Consider the following 23,063-nt stretch of genomic DNA (forward strand, 5'->3'; position numbering starts at 1 on the left):
AAAGTCTATTTGTTTATGTATCATTTTCTCCAACCACATGTGGATTTTAGTCCAGTATCTTTTGGCTTCAGTGCAAGTCCACCACATGTGGTAGTATGAGCCAGGTATCTGGTGACATTTCCAACACTTTTCTGATTTATTCTTAAACATTCTTGCGATTCTGGTCGGGGGTAGATGCCACCTATAAAACATCTTATACAAATTTTCTCTATATGCAGTAGACATTGTCATTTTGTAATTTTGAGACCACAATTTCTGCCAATTCTCTAAATCAATCCCATACTTAAAATTTTTCCCCCAAGCAATCATAGTTTCTTTAACTTGTTCTTCATGCAATTTAAACTCCAATAAATATCCATATAGTTTTTTAATTACTTTTTCATCGGTACCTGTTAGAATTTTATCTAGCTCAGTCATTTTATTATATAGACCTTTAGTTTTTCTATCTTCATTATATCTAGATTGTATCTGTACATATGAATACCAGTTCATTTCCATCCCTTCTTGCTTCAACTCTTGACTAGATTTGAGCTCACCCTCTGCATTCAATAATTCTATATATCTAACTGTTTGTTCCTTTTTATGTATTATCGGATACGAGAATGCTTCAATTGTTGATGTCCAGACTGGAATTTTTAAATAATGTAATTTTTTAATCTTTTCCCAATTTAACAACAATGCCTCCCTTATATAATGTCTTCTAAAGTAACCATGCGGTTTAGTTCCCTTATACCATAAGAAAGCATGCCATCCCAACAGCAAATCGTGACCTTCTACGTTCAATAATCTAGAGTTTTTTAATGATATCCACTCCTTAATCCACATCAGATTTGCTGCCTGATAGTATAGCTCCCAATCGGGTAAAGCAAAACCTCCTCTTGATCTAACATCTTGCAGTAATTTAAGCTTTATTCTAGCTTTTTTCCCTTGCCATATAAATTTCAAAACTATTTTATTTAAGTCTAGAAAAAAATCCTTACCCAGTCTAATTGGGATTGTCTGAAACAGATATAAAATTCTAGGTAGAATGTTCATTTTAATTGTAGAAATTCTTCCCATCATTGATAAATGCAAGTTTCCCCATTTCTCCAAATCGATTGCTATTTGTCGTTTTAATCTGGTATAATTATCCTCTTTAAGAGTGCTACATCTAGGTGATAAATATATCCCCAAATATTTAATTTTACTTGTGTTTTGAATCTGCAACATTTCTGACAACTGAACCTTTTGTGTAGCTGGGATATTCTTTGTCATAATCTTTGTTTTATCTTTGTTTATTTTCAAGCCTGCTACTTCTCCATATTCCTCTATTCTTTCTAACAATTTGGGTGCAGTTTCTAATGGGTCTTCAAGAATGAAAACTAAGTCGTCTGCGAACGCTTGCAGTTTATACTCTTCTCTCTTAATTTTCATTCCTCTTATTTCTTCTTCTTCTCTAATCTTTCTGTTTAAGACCTCTAGTGTTAGGACAAAAAGTAGCGGAGATAGTGGGCAGCCTTGTCTTGTACCTCTCTTTATTTCAATCGGTTCTGTTAGTTCTCCATTTACCATTATCTTTGCTGCTTGTTTCTGGTATATCGTTCGTATACTTTGAGTGAATTTCTTGCCAAAGTTCATCTGCTCCAGTTGCAAAAACATAAACTGCCAATTCACATTATCAAAGGCCTTCTGCGCATCGAGGAACATCAGTGCCAATTGTTTTTCTGGATGGGCCTCATAGTATTCCAAAGTATTCAAAATTATTCTCATATTGTCTTTGATTTGTCTTTTAGGTAAAAAGCCATTTTGATCTGAATGGATGAAGCCATTTAAGTATTTTTTAAGTCTCTCAGCTAGTATAGATGCAAATAGCTTGTAGTCTGAGTTTAATAAAGAGATTGGTCTATAATTCTTGATTTGTGTTAAATCAGTCTCTTCCTTGGGTAGTAATGTGATATACGCTTCTGACCATGACTTCGGTATTTGGTTCTCAGTCATCACTTCATTCATGACTTGTAGGAGTGGGGGGGTCAATATTTCTTCAAATGTTCTGTAGAATTCCACTGGTAGACCATCTGGTCCTGGGGCTCTCCCATTATTTTGTTTTTTAAGTGCCTCTGTTAGCTCCATCATTGTTATTTTACTTTCTAACATTGTTCTAGTTTCATCTGGTACCTGGGGGAGATTGGCATCTTGTAGATACTTTTTGACTCGTCCCTCCTCCACCTTCTCTTGTTCATAAAGTTTAATGTAGTAATCATGTATAATTTTTTTCTTTTCGGTATTTCCATATTGAATTTCTCCTTGTTTGTCTCTTAGTTGTAGTATTTTCTTTGTTTCTCTCTCTTTTTTCATCTTATATGCTAACCACCTGCCTGGTTTGTTCGCATTTTCAAAATAATTCTGTTTGGCACCTCTAATTTTTTGTGCCAGTTCTTCCTTTTCTAATAAGTCCATTTTGTGTTTAATTATGTCCATCTTTATTTTAACATCTTTTTTTTGTGGTGCTCTCTGTAGATCTCTTTCAAGTATTTTATAGTCATTGTCTAAAGCTTTATGCATTTGTCTTTTTTTGGAGTTTCTCTTCCTTGTATAGTCTATTGTCAAGCCTCTAATAACAGCCTTCATTGTGTCCCAGAGATTCTGCAATGACGTATCTTCTTTCCTGTTTTCTTTAAAAAAAAGGACTAACTCTTTTTCCATTTTTTGTACAAACTCTTTTTCTTTCAATATAGTGTTATTTAGTGTCCATCTAGATCTTAGCCTTTGTCCTTTCCATTTAATTAAAATTGGATTATGGTCCGCCCAGGTGCTAGCTTCGATCTCAATTTCTTTTATGTTGGAGCTCAGGTCCGCTGAAACCCATATCATATCTATTCTGGAGAGTGAAGAATGTCTATTTGAGTAGAAGGTATATTGTTCTTTTTTAACGTTTCTTTCTCTCCATATATCTTTTAAATTTAGTTCATCTGTCATCCTAAAAAAGGATTTTGGCAGAGGCTTCCTGTTTAATTTTTTTGTTTTATGTGTTTTATAGTCCATATTTGGATTCACAATGCCATTAAAGTCTCCCATCATACAAATATCAGCATAGTCTAGTTCCAAAACTTTTTTGTGTAGTTTTTTGTAGAATTCATCTTGTTTTTCATTAGGGGCGTAGATTCCAATTAGGAGTGTCTTTTGGGTGTCCATAATTTCCACCATCAAAATTCTTCCCTCTTCCTCTGCGTATACTACTTTTGTTGGGATGTTGCCTTTAATATAGAAGACCACTCCTCTTTTCTTACAATTTGCCAATGATGAAAACATTTTCCCAAGCTTTGATTGAGTTAATAAATGTTCATATTTCTTTTGGATATGTACTTCTTGCAGACAAATTATGTCAAGTTGTAACTTCTCTAATTTATGAAATACTTTCTTCCTTTTAGCTACCGAATTGAGTCCATTAATGTTAATTGTAATCATTTTTCTTTCTTCCATGTTTATACTTTATATACAGGGTTTATTGCTCTAGTGGATCTAGGTTCTCGTTTTTCTTTGCAGCTCCCATTCCCTATCTCCCTTTTTTTCTCACTTCCACCTACTGCTCCTTCTATTTTTTCGGTCGCGGTTACGGGTGGTTCCAGTATTTGTATCACTGCATCGTCTTTCCCAGCTTTCTCCGCCGTTTCTCTGAAGTATTCTTCGTAGAAAGCTTCTGCCTTCTCAATTGTATCTATCCTGTGTCTTTGTCCTTGCCAAGTACATAATAAACCTTCCGGTATGAGCCATCTGTAGTTAACACCTTTTTTTATCAATACTTTGGTCAGAAATTGATATTCTCTTCTCCTCTCTCTCACCTCTCTTGGGATTTGTTTAAGTACTACAATCTCCTTTCCTTTATATTCTAATTTTCTGTCTCTCATTTTCTGTAGGATTTGTGATTTAATTGTTTTCTTAGTAAATCTTACATGCACTTCCCTTGGAAGAGCATTTCTCATTGCATACCTTGTGTATACTCTAAAAGTCTCATCAATTGTTTCTTTTATTTGGTCCTGGGACATCCCCAGAACATCTATCAAAATATTTGAGATTATCTGGACTAAGTCCTCTCCTTTTTCTTCTTCTATGTTTTGGAATCTTAAAAAAAATTCAGACCTGTCCATCTCCCATCTTAATATTCCACTGCTCTCTCTTTCTACATCACTTAGTCTAATCTCTAGCTTTTCAGTTTTCTTCTCTCCTTCTTGAATCTTATTTTCAATTTTTTGAATCCTATTTTCATATTTCAGCATCCAGTTGTGTATACTTTCTACTTTTCCTTCCATATTATCAACCTTTTGAACAATACTTAGATTTTGTTGTTCCATTGCTTCCATTTTTTTTACAAGGGTATCGTTTCCTGCTTGCATTTTCTGCATCATTTGTATAAGTGTTTCAAAGTTGGCTTCCTTCTCTTTTTCCTGATGAGACGTCATCTGTGTTGTCCTCTGGCCTCCCGCAGGTGAGGGGGCAGGGGTTGATGTAAAGCCAGAGGCAGCTGCTTTTCTACTCATAGCCAATTAGTATTAGAAGGTGGGAGGTTATAAGTATGGTGGATTAAGTACGTAAAGTACACAGAGGAGAGGTGGGGGAGATAAGATAAGGAGGGAGGGAAGGAAGGAAGGAAAAGAAAAAAGGTAAAGAAAAGGAAGGAAAGAAGAGGAAGGTTTTTTTTGTTTTTTTTTTTGTTTCAAGGATAAAATGCAGTAGAGTGCAGTAAAATATATATATATAGGAGAGTATGAAATAGTAATAATAAAAAAAAGGAAGATACCCCCCCTCCAAAAAGGGGAGAAGGGGTGCTTTAGTTACAAGTGAGAAAAGAAAGAAGCAGAAAAAATGTAGATAGTCAAGAGGTGATCCAGAGGTTAAAAAAAAAAGAAATCAAAACAGAGAAGAGGAAAAAAAAATATGTAAAAGATCAAAAGGTCGATGGTGATGATCAAAAAAGAAAAAACTTGGTGTCAATATCTCCACAGCCGGTAATATGAGAATGGTGTTGGGAGATGAAAGGATGCCAACAAGCTAAAACAAATGATTTTTCCCGGACTCTTTTTTTCCCCCCCACTTGTTATGTTTTTATAGCAATTCTATTACAGTACTCCTTTCATACTGTCTCATATCCTCATAACTTATAAACAAATTATATATGTTACAGTTTTTAACTCCCTAATCTTAAATGTTTTTACATTGTAATGGTCAAAGATCAAGATACTGTATTGAATGAGAGAAGCATACTGAGTTGGCTGAATTATAGCAAGAGAATGAATAACACTAGAATTGCAAAACAAATAAAGGAACAAAGGCAAATATCATATGAATCTATGAAAAAGGGAAAGATCACATATTTCAGGAACAAAAGTTACTGTATGAAGTGGTGAAAACAAGGAGAATTTGCAAGTATAGGAGACGCATATTGAAACATGGCAGAAATCAGATTTAGGTGTGCTTCCTTTTCTTATTCTTATCTAATGCTTTCAATTTCCTTGGATTATTATTTGTTATTCCTTTGGGATATTCTGTATAATACTGTTTGAAAGAGAATAGCATATTTACGTACATTAGATAAAGCAACAATGCAGTGTAAAATCATAGATCAGATGTCAATCATTCATAACATTCAACCGGCATTCAGATGATTCCTATTATTTTATTTATTAATTAAATAAATTATTAAATAAATAAATAAACAAATTATTAAATAAATAAACAAATTATTAAATAAATAAATAAACAAATTATTAAATAAATAAATAAATAAATTATTAAATAAATAAATAAATAAATTATTAAATAAATAAATAAATAAATAAATAATTAAATAAACAAATTATTAAATAAATAGTGCTGCCCATCTCACTATTGAGCAACTCTAGTAACCATAGTTTCCACAATGCAATAAGAAAATTCCTCTCTTTTAAAAAGTGCATATTATAAAATCTCTTTCTTATCAAATATAAACATTTACAGTATGTTTCTGGGATTTTATTTGATGCAAAGAGATAATTAACATATATAATTCCCTTATTTACAGGACAGGCTCCAAGCATTTTTAGATAATATGGTGTACTGGTATATCATATGCATTTAATATATTAGATGTGCCAAAATAATTATTTTCATCAGCACCTGAAAGCAATAACAAAGGTGATGCTTTAGCAAGGTGACCTATGCTATATTCTGAATATGATCATTAAACAAGTAAACAACAAAATGAACTGTAGGAAAAGACTTCTATTCTGTAAATGTAACTGGAAACAGTTAACTGAACTGTATTTCTATGACTTAAGCACCCTTAATTACCGTGTTTCCCCAAAAATAAGATAGGGTCTTATTTTCTTTTGACCCTCCCAAATTTTGTTTGGGCCTTATTATTGGGGGGGGGTTATTGGTTTGGGATTGCCATGTGGCTGCTCTCTTGCGAGCGGGCGCCCGAAGAACCGGACACAGCCTCAGGGTCAAACTGTCACAGCAGCGCAACAAAGCCGCCATGAGCAGCTACCCGGCAATGCCCCTTTCCAGCCAGGCAGTACCGACCCAGTAATATCCCAAAGGTGCTAAGCCGCATGGTGCTCTACCCGGCTGGAAATAGAGGTTGCGTGCGCACTTGTTCTGCTTCCAGCTCGCGTGCCTCCCTGCCTCACCATGCCCAACTCTTCCTGCAGGGCTGGGCCAGAGCGCTGCAGCTGCAGCAGCCCCATTGCTACTGCTACCCCTGCCACTGCCATGCTCCAAGCATAACCGCCTTCCAAACTCTGGAGATCCGCTGCCATGTCTTTCGGCAGTGGCTGCTCTGTACCAGAGTCTTCCAACATGCTCGGAGCATGGCGGCAGCAGCAGCAGTGGGCCGGTGGCGGTGCTGGCGCCCTAGCCCAGCCCAGCAGGGAGAGTTGAGCATGGTGAGGTAGTGAGGCACGTGAGCTGGAGGCAGAACAAGTGCTCGCGCAAATTCTCTTCCCACACAGCTTAGCGCCTTTGGGATATTACTGCCCGGCTGGAAAGGGGTGTTGCCGGGCGGCTGCTCGTGAGAGCAGCTGTCCAGCAACACCCCGCTCCAGCTGGGCACAGCGCCACCCACCAACCTAGCGGTATCCCAAAGGCGTCAAGCAATGTGAGCACCTTTGCCCCCCCCCCCCCGGCTCCTGCAGCTTTGCACCTTCATCACTAGGTTGGTGAGTGGCACTCTGCCTGCCTGGAGGGGAGGGTGTCCAGTGGGCTTATTATTGTGGGAGGGCGTATATTTTTGCCCACAGGAAAAATATGGCATGGTCTTATTATCAGGACATGTCGTAATTTCAGGGAAACACGGTAGTAAGCTTATTTTTGTATGCAAGTGGTTATACGCACATAGAAAAAAGAGCTATGTAACAATTTAAAATAAAACTATAACCAAAAATCAACTGAATTAAAAGATAGAATAACAGATATGTCTTGTCTTTTGGAAAGATACATTTCATTGCAGAAAACCAACAGTAAAGAGTGATTATGATGCTGCGATTAGACTCACAGAGTTTCATTTCTTCACAGTATCAAATGAATAGCAACTTAACAAATATATTATCTACCCAGTTGTCATGAGACTTAGTATAATAAATCACACGCTGGGAAACTGAAACACCCCACAAAGCAATTATATGGAAATATAAACTGGAAAGCCAGTAGGCTTTTGTTGGAATAGATTTATTTAATCACAAATCTGGCAATAAAACTGCTTTTTAAAATTTCAATTCCAGCAGGAACACTGATTTAGTAAGAAGTACAAAGTTTTCCAATAAAAACAAAATACTTTTGACAAAAGTGAATGTTCGCAGTGTCTTGAAATGAAAATGTTATTGGATAAAAACTGACAAATAAAATTCTTGTACTACATCTAAAAGGCAAACAGAGCTTACTGAAATATGTTCTGCTTATTCTGTGTTTCAGTTCAGCATAGAAAAGAAAAATAAGGAAAATACACCTCAGGTTTTCTTTAACTCGCAGGTGGGGTGGTCATTGGCAAAGTTTTAAGAAAGCAATTAACACAGTTTTCAATAGATACTTTGAGTTTCCAAAAAAGAGATTAAGCAGTATCTTTGATCTTTCCATGTCCCAACACAGATGCTATTCAAGATAATCTTATTGTTTTATAGATAAAGGAATCTGTTTTATGCTAGGGCAGACTTATGTATCTACTTATTCCAGTGTTATCATATTTTAATGAGCTTTGGCTTTTCAAATCTTCACAGAGGTCTTTCATTTCATCAGATTTACTTTCTTTTTAAATTGATATATCAGGAACAGGAAGCATGTGCTCTATTTGTTATTTTGAAAACTCGCATGCCAAAACATATAAATTAAAAACTATGCTGAATTTCAGTCCCAATTAAGCTTTAAAATTTTAGTTACATTAAAATTCTCATTTGGACCAATTCTGAAATTAATTCCTACAAAGCCTACATAATCTCCTCAAAATTCCAATCTGTTACAAATATGTCTGATTAAGTTTTTGTTTTCCTACTGTACAAATAACCATTTATCTAATCTCTTCTACCACTTTACTCACCAAATCAGATGCAAAATCGTATACAGAATACCAGATTTGGAAGGGATCTAGTTCAAATAGCCCAAGCAGGAGAGCCAATACCAGAGATGACAAACCTTTTCAGCACCGAGTGCCCAAACCGAAACGTCTGTGCATGCATATTCATGTGCCCGCGATGGAGCACCGACGGAGCAACCCAAAGACCAGCTGGCCTGCGTGCTCATGCCAGTTTTGGGGGCTGTTTTCGGGCCATTTTCAGGTCATTTTTGCCCTTAAAATGCCCCCCAAATGGCCTGAAAACAGCCCTGAAAATGTTCCCCAAAATTGCCTGAAAATGGCCTGAAAAACAGCACTGAAAACGGCCTGAAAAATGGTCTGAAAATGCCCTGCAAAATGGGCTGTAAATGGCCCAAAAATGGCCTAAAACTAGCTCAAGAATGGGCTTTCTTTTTGGCTGGTTTTCAGGTGGTTTTCCAGTGCTCCAGCGCCCACAAAGAACAGCTGATGATGGTGCGTGTACCCACAGAAAGGGCTCTGCGTGCCACCTGTGGCACACGTGCCATAGATTTGCCATCAAGGGCCTATACCATTCTAGGCAATTAAGTCAACAGTCAATGACTTCATAGCCAACCATCAACACCCCAATCAACTACTAAAAAGCCACACACAATCGGGAACCATATAAACATCACACACAGAATAGCCCAAAGCACACACTCTGTTAAAGAAATTCCCTGAGCATGGGCTCCAGCACGAGCCTGAAAGCTTGGAAGACTAAACATCAGGTCCCAGTGACTGATCCAGATTGGATCCTGCAACATTATCCTGGGACATGTATATTTTTAATCCCTTCTTAAAATCCTCCAGTGATGGAGCACCCACAGCTTCTGAAGGCAAGCAGTTCCACTGATGAATTGTTTTCATTGTCAGGAAATTTCTCCTTAGTTCTAGATTGGATCTCTCCTTGATAAATTTCCATTTGTTACTTCTTGTCCTCTCCTTGGATGCTTTGAAGAATAGGTTGATCCCTCTCTTCTGCGACAGCTCTTCAAATATTGGAAGACAGTTATCATGTCACCCTTCATTCTTCTTTACATTACACTAGACTAGAGGTGTCAAACTCATGTTGTCACAGCAGTGTCCCATGACATATTAGGACTTTCCCCCCCTTCACTAAACCAGGTGTGGGTGTGGCCTTTGCGTGATGCATCCTGCCTGTGGGCTGGGAGTTTGACACCCCTGCACTAGACATACTCAATTCCTGCAAAGGTTCTGCATATGTTTTAGCCCCCAATCATCTTTGCTGCTCTTCTCTGCATTCTTTCTAGAGTCTCAACATTGTTTTTGTATCGTGGTCATCAAAACTAAATGCAATATTCCAAGTAAAGTCTTACCAAGCAGTAGAAAGCAGTACTAACACTTCATGTGACCTTGATACTATTTCTGTTGATGTAGCACACTGCTGGCTCATATTTAAGTGGCTGTCCACTAGGCCTCCTAGATCCCTCTTACAGTTACTGCTGTGGAGCTACATACTATTCATTCTATAATTGTGCATTTGGTTTTTCTTGCCTAAGTATACAACGTCACTTTTCTCACCATTGGATTGCATTTTGTTCAAAAGGTATGCAGTACTGTTCTGACATATATATGTTATTTCCAATATCGGTATGAATTTGAAGCATTACCTTATTTCAAATCAAGCAAAAGAAAATACAACATAACATGTAGCTTTACAATGCACATTAATAGTTTTTAAGGTAACAATATTATTTGCAACAACTCACCTGTAGGATTCTCTGCAAAATTAATGGCAGAGCAATGAATGTTGTCATATTGTTCAATACTTGCATTGTCAAGTTCTTCAAATCTAAAGAACAAATATGGCAATAAAACTTATAGCAATGAATTTGATTTAAGTTTGTAATTTTTGTCTCAATGGTGAATACAATTAAGAGGAATGATGTATGTAGCTAGTGAATTTTTCCTTTTGTGAATAATTGAACTGGAATCTCTTCATTGTCTTAACTCAGGGGTAAGCAGCCTTCTTGACAGCAAATAGCAAATGTTTTACAGGATCATGCACCACAAAAATAATGTTAAATATTTAAAATGTAAAAGTTTTCAGTGATCTCACTACTGACATTTGTGGAACTTCACATGATAATGCTGAAAGCTGAAATCTTACATAATTTCATTTGAGAACACTGACATTTTGCAAGATATGGTGATACTATGAGATGTTGGCTACTTTTAAAAATGTTTAAAATTAAATTTGCATTTATTTTTAGCATTTTTACGATGTCCTCCTATACCTCACCTAATTGCATTTCAAATCGGCAATATTTTCAAAAGGATTTCCCCAAATTAAAATTACCTTTGGAAAGGTAGACTAACTTAAATATCACTTAGGTAAAATGAATAATGTAGGATTTTATAAATAAATAAACTCAATAGCTACATTTAAATGCAAAAGAAGATAACTCCAGAAACTTTACTGATGAAAAATGTTGCCAAAACCATGCTTCAAATATCTAGTCATACCAGACTCAAATTCATAATTTTATCCCAGAAAGGAAAAAGTAAAGAAATGTTATTTAGAAATATATTGCTAATATTACATACAAGTGAATTGCTCAGTAGCAAAATTAATTCACAGCTTTCTTGTTATTTGTCATTTTGTCTTGGATATCTCTTCTTGGACAAAAAAGGAGACAAACATGCTTACATTCAGAGTAACGGGGTAGTAGTGCAGATCTTTGGGGTGCCAACATTGCCTCTAGGAGCGGAAACCACAGTGCCTAAAAACAAAAGGAATCTCAGAGTTGCACAAAAAATAACCTCCATCAGTCTCACACAGACTATCTTGCTTCTGTCCCTGGATGTGCCCAATGCCTGTACCTGCTGGAAAGCAGCACCAACACCACTATAAACTGAAAAGGACATAAGTGCCTAGCTGCCCCTTGGGAAACAGACTTTCTCCCTCATCTAAGTGATAAATGCAACATATCTCCAAATGTACTGCTCCTGTATTGGGAGAGCTATTTTAGAGCCTGCTGCTGCCATAATTTCCCAGCCTCCCAACTTGCATTGCATAATGCATCCAGGATATTTTGGTTGCAGACAATCTCAACACAATTTCTCTATCCCAGTCAACTTCACTGCTAACATTTCCCAGCACACCTTTGGGAATCAGGTCTAGTAAGACTAAGGCATGCTGATGTTAAGGGGCATTGGGGAGCATTCTGCTATAGCAGGGGTGTCAAATTTGTGACGCCATGGCATCGTCACATGACAAATCACAACTTTTTCCCCGGGTGTGGGCGTAGTCAGCGCGTGACACATCCAGGCAATCAGCCGCGAATTTGACAGCCCTGTGCTATAGAATACATACCTAGTGTAGTATGGCAGAACCCAATAATTTTTCAATATTTCTTATTAAAATACAAATTAGCTTTCTCTGGGCTTTTTATAGGATAATGGTAGGAAAGTATTTCTAGTAAAGGAGAAAAATATGTTATGTGGCTGTTATTTAAAAGACAGACAGATCTCACACTGCTTTCTTTTCTACAGTAATTGAGTGGGATTACCTTAATTCAAACTCTTTGTTTCCTACCTTGTGAATCCAGAATGTTGATTACCAACAATAATACATCAGAAAGGCTTAGGGTTGCACTTATCTCAACAGGAAATATTATTATTGACTTTATAAAAAGGGTGATAGGAAAATAGATAAAATATGAGTCTACAAATCTACCTTAATGTTACCAAAAAGTGGGTTTATGGGAAACAAATGCATTCCCTTTTAAAAGCCCGAGTATAAGGGAATACTTACTTCTCGCTCCTGCTGATTAAATTTGTGTGAATTCCTCTGGCAAAGTGCAATGGTTTTTCCTAAGGTATCTTCAATATCTTTTAGTAAAGGAAGTTGTGCTGAAACTTGGATTAGAGAGAAGCAGTAGTTAGATATTATTTTGTATTTAAGGCAATTAAAAATATATATGGAGGAGCATTAGTCACATCATCGAGAAATGTGTGTTACATGTAATAGCTCTTTGGAAATGAGAAATAAAAAATGATAAATGTCTACAACGCCTGGTATTGATTCTGACTGAATAACACAAACATTTAATATAACATTTAATTTTGTTCAAGATGCACAAATAAATCTGTTCCTGAAACTTACTTTTATCTCCAGAAGTCAATGTTGAAAGCTTGCTTTGTAACCACTAAGAAAAAATATATATATTTTGTGTTATTTGAATTCACATCGCATTTTAAAAGCTATCCATAAGTACCCATTCTATTCTTCTCTCATTCACTAAGACTTCCACATTTTCCTCAACTGTTGTAAGAATTGGTCATATTTCTGTACAGTGAGCCACACTAGGGAGAGCAGTTATTAAGAGAGGTCATCACGTGGGATATTTTATTTTATTTTCAACTGTAATGGGCAGGCTCCATTATGGTGGCTGACTGAGGACTACCTATGCTCTCAGTAAGAACTGTAATGACAAAGTGGCACTTCATATATTTACACATTTAATAAATCTAACAGGTTTTACAAACATCTGTTTTCAATTTTAAAATTATGATCAGGTGTGAATAAGAATAAGAATCATAAAGGTTGTTCTAAAGATAAAAATCAACTTGGCAACTTAATTCAAATTTGGTAGATATATACAATAAATCCAATGAATTCTAGATTTTTAATGCATTGGCCACCCCCAATGTTAATTTTTGATTCAGCTTAATTTTTTTCTAAATAAAAAGAAAAAAAATCCCCCTTGCCATTTCACAGTTTCCACTATGTTATACCTTAAGCATAACTAAGAAGGCACCAGGAATGTCATCTTTCTTTTCAAGCAAGTAAGAAGAAGCCTCATGGAGCTGATATTTTTGGGTGACCTGCATAAAATGCCAAACATGAATTTTAGCGATTTGTATGCAGAAAACATTCACTATTTGGATAGCCTGGATCACCTCTGGGGGGGATAAAACCATATCTCTCTCATTTTGCTAGGCATAAAATTTCCCACACAATTAACCTTCTATATTTTTCATTACAGTAGAAGAAAGAGAAGCAAATTAAAGAGAAGGAACTTCAGATGCAAGGTAACAATTTACAAAAGCTTAGCTACCGGGTATCATCCTGATCCCTTTTCAATTGCTTTTTTTATTTTTTATGAATGAGGGCGAATATACATGTCTCATGATTATGTTGCAGGATCCAATCTGACTCAGTTGCCGAGGTTTTGTCTTCCAAGCTTTCGCACTCGTACTGAAGCCCATCAAGCCAGAGAGAAGTTCCCTGAGGATGGGCTCCAGCATGAGTCTGAAAACTTGGAAGACAAAACCTCTGGACCCGGTGACTGAACCAGATTATTTTTATAAATAATAAAAATATGGATATATAAAAGGAAGTTATACAGAACTCTGTAATATGTACCAACAATCTCTGGTGTCTTCCCCCTTATAATTTCAGATGCCTATCTTCATGATTCAGTAGTTGTTGTTTCCTGAATTGTAAGTTCAACATTTTATTGCCATAGAAATATAACAAAATTTTGAAGCAAAAAAGGGATCATATCTTGAATGGACAAAGCTCTTGCTAAAATTATACCAAGCTAAATGATGGTAATCTAACAAGTGCCTGTATAGAATTTTTGATAACTTAAGATTGTCAGATCATGTTCAAGTTACATTGGCTTGGAAATTTCCTACTTAAAAAAATATTTAGCTTTAAACTAGTTCAAATTATCATAGTGAGGGAGTAGGCCTCATCTCAAAGGTAGCACAGTTTACTTTTGCCTAGTACTAAACATACACATATTAAAGATGAATATCTGAATTTTGCAAGTCTATATATGTATGTACACTGATACAAACAAGTTTAGTTTCCAGAAAGGCTAGTACATACGATTACTATAGGAGCTTGATAATGTTGAGTTCCAACTTCCATACACAAAAGCTTAGATAAGCCCATGCTTCTCACATACAGTAGACAACAGAATAGGTTTGAGAGAACCGTACCATGTGGTGGAGATGGAGCCTACAATACTGCATTAATTGCTTAAAGAAAGATAATTGTGTAACAGTGTAAAATAATATAATTGATTTTAATAGTAGATCTTACAAAATTGAATCTAGTTTCAACCTATTCACACACATTACCTGAATTGTCTCTTCTAGCCTATAGGAGTCCAGGAACTTCAAAGTCTCTAAGACCTGGTCAGCATCATACCGACACAGCAAATCAATAAACTGTTCGGTAATAGAGGGCGAAAGCTGAAGCAAATCTTGATTGATACCTTCCCTGCAATAACAAATATTTCTTAATATTAGTTACTAACATATCCTAAACACTTCAGATACAGACATTACATATTGTGATAAAATACATAAAACCATATTGAAACATATTCATATGTAGAAAAAATATTTATTAGAATTCATAGAATATAGAGCAGTGTTTCTCAACCTTGGCGACTTTAAGTCCTGTGGACTTCAACTCCCAGAATCCCCCAGCCAGCTCTTGCTGGCTGGGGAATTCTGGGAGTTGAAGTCCACAGGACTTAAAGTCGCCAAGGTTGAGAAACACTGATATAGAGTGTCCATAATTTTTCATGAGAATACTATGGAAAAAATATATATATATATATATAATTTCTTTTTCATCCCTATGGGTAGTATGTGTCTTCCTCAGTCTTTGTCAACTACCATAGGTTCTGTGCAGTATTTCAGTTTTTCCTAGCTCTGCACACTTCTGGGCAGAGAGCCTTGATGTTGTTCCTGCGATCTGTTGGAGCTACTTTTCTAGTTTCGGAATCACAGCTTTGAGAGCTGCTACCACTACTGGGCACACTTTGGCCTTTAATTTTCACACCCACTCTAGTTCTACCTTTAGGTCCTGGCACTTCTACAGTGTCCTTCCTGATACTGCTGATACCACTATCTCAGTCACTACTCCTGGTCTTTACTAGGTCCCTGCTCCTATAGATGTGGTGCTTAGTGCCCATTCTTGTGCTGTTAGGATCAGTGCTTCAATGCTGTTTTTTAGTCCATCCCTTTCCAACCATTGGAAGAATTTCCCAGTTATATGTCAAGAGTACATCCCATGCAGAATCTTTTCTTGCTAGGGCACTTACTCTGCTTGATCTTCATCCCACATCTGCTGTTGTCCCAGGCATTCTTTCAACATTCATATTGGGTCCTATCTTAGTGATGTACTCCTGAATGCTCTGAGGACAACGGCTTTGACACTGATCAGACCCTGCCTGCTCTCTCTGTGGATGGTGTATAGCCTCTGGTGATAAATGTTGGACTCAGTATGGAAGCCTCCATACATTGTGAGGAACTTCCAGATCTTCACATTGGTAGCCCTCCTGTCCTCCTTTGACCAGCTCACTATACTGGCAGGTATCTGATGACTGGCAGGGCATACTAGTTGATAGCATGGATCTATAACCTTACCTTCTCCAATATATCCCTGCTCATTTGCCTGTCTCAGAAAGTGAGTGAAATTAGCACAATGGATAGCAGCAACATCCATCCAAAAAACAACAGATAGATGGCTAAATAAGGGCTTAGCCACTCTTTAAAAATGCACAGAAACAAAGGTGCAGAAGAAGAAAGGAGAGGACTTGCTTTATGGAATTGAATTTGGAGTGCTGAAAGTCTGTAGGATTGAGAAAATAGTATGACTGGCTTGTACTGATTTCTCTAAAACTGTGAGAAACCAAAGAATTTGGATTGTTAAATGATATACAAAAAAAGAAAAGAAAAAAGACAGTCAGATAATAAGAAATTGAAACAAATTGTGACTTAATGGTAATTTCATTCAGGCAAACATAATAGCTGTATTTTAACAAAGTGAGGAAGTAATATAGATTAATTTTTAAGTTACTATAGACTTCACTAATTTGACATCTTCCAGATACGTTATAATTACAATACCTAAAATTCCTAGCAAGAGACATACTCTTTGCTATTGTTTGAGAAAAACATAATAAGATATTAAGAACAGAAGATATTCCCAAGCAAAAATCTGCCTTCACTTCAGTGTATACATTATTTTATTAAAACAGATTTCATTCTAACAGCCTGTAGTCTTTGTAGCAGAGAATCTAACAACAGTGGGGAAAAAAGCCTCCTGTGATGTAGCTATATTGAAAGGAATGGAATTACAAGGAGATTAGTTTGCAAGATTTAATTTAACTGAAAATCTGTTTTAAACTAGATGTAAATTGGAATGGGCAAGGGAGCAATGCAGATCTATAGGATTGCTTTGGTGCTGTATATAAAGAAAGCCAAGAACATTTTTGCCCATGGCCAAATGAGTGGTTATATCATCTCTTGCAGGTATCTCTCACAGTATTTAGGATCCCTGTAATAAAGAGTATACAAAACTGAGAGCCATCAGGACCCCTGATACGAAATGATTACAAATGGCTTTGTAAGATGCTTTCTGTTACTTATCAAAAATTTATAGTGCCTCGTATGGTAAAATCAAGTTCTTCTGCAAAGTGAGATGAAACTAACTCTGCAATAGTTGTGATATCTTATACAGCAGCCATTTATAGTAACCTACGTATGAAGAATGTGATATGTGACTGATTTTTTTTTCCTAGTGGTATGTATGATATGATATTTATACTTGCTTTATCAAAAATGAAATTGCTTCCATACTCCATTGTAGCAGTATGGAAGTATTTGTTACTATTGAGATTTCCAAGAAAAATCAATTGATTTCACTATTAAAGTGGGTCCAAGAATCAGAGAAACTGGATGACGGATGTCTTTAAAGACTCCTTGTAGATGGAATATTAATTAATGACAATCATAATCAGATACCACAAAAGTCTAATGTATTTGATAAAATACCATTCCAAGCCACAAATTTGCTTCTTCACAATAGGATTTTTTTTAAAAAAAAGCAATTATATAAGTTAGAGCCAAACACCAATATAAATAATGAGATTTTGGGAATTAAAATGTATACATACCTTGGATCAAGGAGACTCTTCAAAAATTGGAAAAGCAAATGTTCATCCTGACAAGAAAAGGTAGGAAAGCAAAGTGAACACAGTGTTTCAGATTCAACTATTCTTAATATTTTAACAGATTTAGTGATTCAGTCTGCTTATGAGTTCCCTATAAATTTGGTATACAGGTAATCCTCAACTTACGACAGTGACCTTTCAAAGTTGCAATGGCACTGAAAAAAAATAACTTTAGACCGTTTTTCACACTTACGACTTTTGAAACATCCCCATGGTCACATGATCAAAATTCAGACACTTGGCAACTGACCCATATTTATGATGGTTGCAGTGTCCTCAGGTCATGTGATCACCTTTTGTGACCCTCTGACAAGCAAAGTCAAGGAGAAGTCAGATTCATTTAACAACCGTGTTACTAACAAATGCAGAGATTCACTTAACAAGAAAGGTCATAAGAAAGAAAGAAATTTAACAAGAAAGGGCAAAACTCACTCTAAAAATGATTCACTTAGTAACAGAAATTTTGGGCTCAATTGTAGTCGTAAGTCGAGGACTACCTGTGCTTGATCTATTATGAATATGAATGACATTCAGCAGTTATAGAACAGAATATTCCAAAGCATTAAATCCATTTAATATTCACTGGCTAAAGATAATAACATGTCTAGATTCAAAAACAGCTGCTTCTACAAGCACATTACATTATTCAACATCCTCAAGCTATTTTAATTTGGTACAAACAGCAGGTATTCAAATATATGGCAGCATAACTCAGGCTTCCTATTACAGCCACTGTCTGTCACAGAACACCTGAATACTGCTGGGAATTCTGGAATATATGCAAGAATATCTTCTCAACTGATGTTCAACCTCGCACTCTGTGTGTCCTCTACAATGTGTTAATCTTCCCTAAAGATTACATTATGTATCAGAAGAAACCAGACCCATTTTAATGCATCTTGTTTGCTACTGCCAATGTTCTCACTGGAGGAATACCAATAAGCTTCAATCTATCAGTCTATTTTTTTAAAAAAAACATTCTTTTTAATAACTCAGTGGCGGACTTCTTTTAAATATCTTCTTACCAAATTCCAAATACAAAAACTTGTCGAGAACCATCAGAGCTAGATATAATTCAGAAAAGTGTTGGCCTGTACGGAAGCAGATAGGCTCACTCTTGAACTTAAAAATAAAGGGGAATCAGAATATTTTGAAGTCTGGAACAGATTTTATGATTGGTATAAGACAAGGTGACAAGACTGGAACAAACTGTATATATTGTGATTGGACAGAAGGATAGACAATGTATTAAGTAGGCTAATTGTTAATGGTTGAGACTAGCTGTATATAATGTGAATGTATGGTCACTTCGACTTCGCGGTACTGCATTGCTTTAAATGTAAAAATAATAAAAATATATTAAAAGAAAACTTGTTGAGAATGATATTTTTAAGAAAGCAGCATGATCTTAGATACTGACAATTTTGCAAAAAAATAAAAAAAAAATGATTTCTTATCCTTTGTGACAACTCTTCTCAGAAATTATAGCAATAGCACTTAGACGTATATACCGCTTCACAGTGCTTTACAGCCCTCTCTAAGCAGTGCCCCCAACAATCTGGGTCCTCATTTTTACCGAACTGGACCTCGGAAGGATGGAAGGCTGAGTCAACCTTGAGCCTGGTGAGATTCAAATTGCCAAATTGCAGGCAGCCGGCAGTCAGCAGTACTGCATTCTAACCACTGTGCCACTGTGACTAAATTGTGTTTATTAACCCAATGTAGTGCCCAGTTGACTGAGCAACCTGCATTATTTTAACTTATCCTTGAATTCTATTTTGACTATGTTGTTTACATGTTCTCCCTTGCAATGATCGCTATTTTTGTATCACAGATCTTTGGGTTTAGTCTGTGGCATGTTTCTTGACTGCTTGTTCCTTTATTGTCTCAAAGGTGCTTTTTTTCCCAAGAGGCCGCTGGACTTTCTTGTTTTTTCTTTGTTTCACTTCTCATCCAAGAAGCTTCTTCAGCTATGATAAGATAGTGGGGAATGGAAGGATTTATATTCCTTGCAAAGTAAATAAACCCTTCCATTCCCCACTATCCTGTCAGAGCTGAAGAAGCTTCTTGGATGAGAAGCAAAATGTCTTCAAAAAAACCAAAAAACTCCAGTTGCCTCCTGAGAAAGCACCTTTGGGACAACTATGACCTGGATGACTGAGAATCTCTACAGCAGGGGTGTCAAACCCATGTCATCATGGTGGCATCATGTGACGTATCGGAACTTTCCCCTCTTTGCTAAACTGGGCATGGAAGTGGCCAGCATCTGAGGCATCTGGTCTGGGGCCACGAGTTTGACAGAGTTAACAGTAATTCATCCTAGATCAAATATCCACATTTGTTTCTTAATGCCATTTCTTATCAACTATTGTCTAAGTAAAAATAATAAATTCCGTCTCCACAATTGATCTATCTTCCCAACAAAAGTCCAGATAAGTGGTTTCCAGTTAAATCCATTCTCCAATCTCCCTCAGTCCCGTTAGGAAAAACCAGTTTGTCACTTCTCTATTCAGTCAGGCTTCTCGTATTGTAAAAGAATGCAGGCTTGAACTTCAAAGAGGCATAAGCGATCAGCTGAGTTAGTTCTCTATCTGTACAGTCCATATATCTTTGTTCTGAAATTTTCCTATACTATACAATATTTCAATGTCCTCTTTCTATTTTTCTTTGATATTCTTCGCTTTGGTTACTATGTTACTATTAGTGTCCTTTAGCATACCAATTCAAGGTTGAAACCTCCTTTTGCATTCACAAATCTTTTGAAAAACTTTGTTTCCATCTTCAATGCCTTTACAGATATTGTTGTAATATTGTTTTTGTACCTTCTAACAGCTCTCTGAAATTCGGTCTTAAGTTTTTCCTTGAGATATATTTATTTCTTAGTTTTGGCATCTCTTTTTAACTATATCTATGGTTTGTTCTGGCAATCACTTTGCTTTTTTAATTTAAATCGTTGACAGTCTTTTTTCACACTAATCTTTACAACTTCTTTAAGTTCATTCCACAGTTTTTATTGTTCTCAATCAATGTAGTTTAGGATTTCAAAACAACTCCAGATGTACTCTTTAAAATAAATGCTCAACATCATATTGTGGACTGGCTTTCTTCTTTTTAAAAAATATATTTTTATTGTAGAGTTTTCTTCCTTTTACATCACAATTTCATCTTTGCAACAACGCTATGCCTGTTTATATCCACAGCTTTTGTTTTGTTATATATACCGTTATATATACATTATATAGTTATCATTCTAGATATATTTTTACATTTTTGTAACATCTTATTATTATATATTATATATAATAAATATTCTTCATATTTCATTATATTTATTTCTAATTTTGAATTTATTAATCGTCTTTCATTATTAGTTTTCTAATCTTTGCATCTACTATCAAGCCAATTATACCATACATCCCAAATTAAATAGTATTCTGTTTCTCCTTTGTCTTTGATTTCCATTGTCAATCTATCCATCTCAGTGCAGTCTAATATTTTCTTTATTACCATTTCCTGAGAGGGACTGGCTTTCTTGTTCTGTAGCTTATCTCTGAATTTACATACACTAAATAGTCTATGATCTGTTCTGCAGTCAGCACCTGGCTATGTGTGATGCTTTGACAGAGCTTTTCCATCTCCATTTAAGCAATAATATGCTTAATTTAATTTTTATATATCCTAGCTATTAATGTCCATATATATGGGCATTTGCTTTGATTATTTGAGGGCTGTATTAGCTATGGAGAAATTGTTGGAATTGTAGAAATTAGTAAGTTGTTCTCCTGCTTCATTTTTCTAAACCATACAATCCATCTACAATTCCCTCCCAATATTTCCAACTTTGGTATTCCAGTCTCCAGTCATAAGAAACCCATCTTGCTTGCATATTCTGTCAATTTCAAACTGAAGAGAAGTACTAAGAACAAGACATTCCATTTATTTAACTGGCACTACAGTTATGATTTACCAAGGTAAGTTTCATGCGATGTCACTACACTGAGCTATATAATTCAAAGTATAGGAAATTTGCATGTATTTCTTTAGAAAGTGGTATTGTATGTTACCGGTGGAATTTATCTTGGTTTATAGTTTGACCAGGAATTAATTTTGATTGTTGAAAATCAGTAGCATTTTAGAAGCACAGAAAAGGGTGAGTGAGGAAAACAAACAAGAGATTTTAATTCCCTTGCAAGGGAACATGTTTGCAAACAAATTATTGCAAATTCTTTAAAAGAGCTGTAGGAAGATTTTGATAGGCAATCTGCTTGATTTTAACAGAAATATATAAATCTGGATTTGTTGAAACTGGCACTGTAAATCAAGATTTAAAAACCTGACCTTTGGTAAGTGATGCATATTTCATAGAACAGAAATATGTATAGAAATAGATAAATCTAAGAATTGTTAACGAATTAATCAGCTATATTGTCATGGCTAAACGTTTCTGCCTACACAACAAATATAAGAGGAAATCAGGATAGTTATAAAAAGAAATCTAGATAACAGTATTACTCTTAATAACTATGCATCCAATAGCTTTTGTATATAGACATGGATGTGTATCTTATAATAGTAGCATGGACGAGTTCTTATAATGTGTAAAAGTTTTTTAATACACTACTGTATTCTATTTATTGTTTCAAAAAAATCTACTGCTTTAAAAATAGACAATATATTTTTTGCACTGTGAAATGTCATACAAAGAAAAGGAACCATAAGACTAGATGAGATTTGGCATATAACAATATGTTTCCTAGGTTGTTCACAACTTTTCTTTAAAATGGAAAATGTACCTTTAATATTATTTAAATACATATTTTATGCTGTTGAAAATTCTGGGCATTTTCCAGGCTTGTCCTGTTGCAATTTAACACACACACACACAAAATGAAATATAAAGTTGAAAAAAATCAGGAAGCAACATTTAACAAGTTCCAAGGGAAGTAAAAAGATCAATACACAAGGCATAAATATCACTTGAACTTAGCTTCAAACACAGTTCTCCTCAAGGCATTTCATGATGCTATAGATTTTAGCAATATTGTACTACATTGATCTCATTTTATGAATTGCTCTGTAAGTGTTTTATGGAATAGAAGGAGCTGAAATTTTGGTTAATACAGAAGCAGGGGGGGGAGAAATCTTGTCGGCTAGCCAATAAAAGGATTTAGAATTCTCTACCTTTCTTTAAAATGAAAAGAGAAGGAGGGCGGGAGGGAGAGAAATGTGAGACTGGTGGGAATACGGAGAGCAGAGCAGGTCTATTTAATCTGTTATATTTGTAGCAGATTGTTGCCTCAAAAGACCTAGTAATTATGAGAGGAACCTTTGAGTGCTAGTGGACAATCACTTAAATATGAGCCAGCAGTGTGCTCAGATGCCAAAAAAGCCAGCACAGTCCTATACTGCATCAACAGAGGGATAGAATCAAGATCATGTGATATGTTAGTACCACTTTATAATGTCTTGGTAAGGCCACA

General features: G+C 35.7%; 1 protein-coding gene across 3 annotated transcripts in view; it reads right to left on the minus strand.

Annotated features, from left to right (window-relative positions):
• VPS8 (VPS8 subunit of CORVET complex) overlaps positions 1-23,063 on the minus strand; it is a 110,496-nt gene that overhangs the window by 32,380 nt on the left and 55,053 nt on the right. For all 3 annotated transcript variants that reach the window (XM_087725595.1, XM_087725593.1, XM_087725594.1), the window contains exons 35-41: positions 17,527-17,573; positions 14,696-14,837; positions 13,340-13,429; positions 12,708-12,750; positions 12,357-12,460; positions 11,250-11,322; positions 10,309-10,391 (exon numbers count right to left, since the gene is read on the minus strand). In XM_087725595.1, coding sequence (XP_087581721.1) covers positions 10,309-10,391; positions 11,250-11,322; positions 12,357-12,460; positions 12,708-12,750; positions 13,340-13,429; positions 14,696-14,837; positions 17,527-17,573 — 582 coding nt within the window. The remainder of the gene's footprint in view (positions 1-10,308; positions 10,392-11,249; positions 11,323-12,356; positions 12,461-12,707; positions 12,751-13,339; positions 13,430-14,695; positions 14,838-17,526; positions 17,574-23,063) is intronic.

The sequence above is a fragment of the Thamnophis sirtalis genome, unplaced genomic scaffold (genome assembly GCF_051295495.1).
Source record: "Thamnophis sirtalis isolate CommonGarterSnake01/CBP01778 unplaced genomic scaffold, rThaSir2_p1.2 scaffold_11, whole genome shotgun sequence".
NCBI classification, from domain to species: Eukaryota; Metazoa; Chordata; class Lepidosauria; order Squamata; family Natricidae; genus Thamnophis; species Thamnophis sirtalis.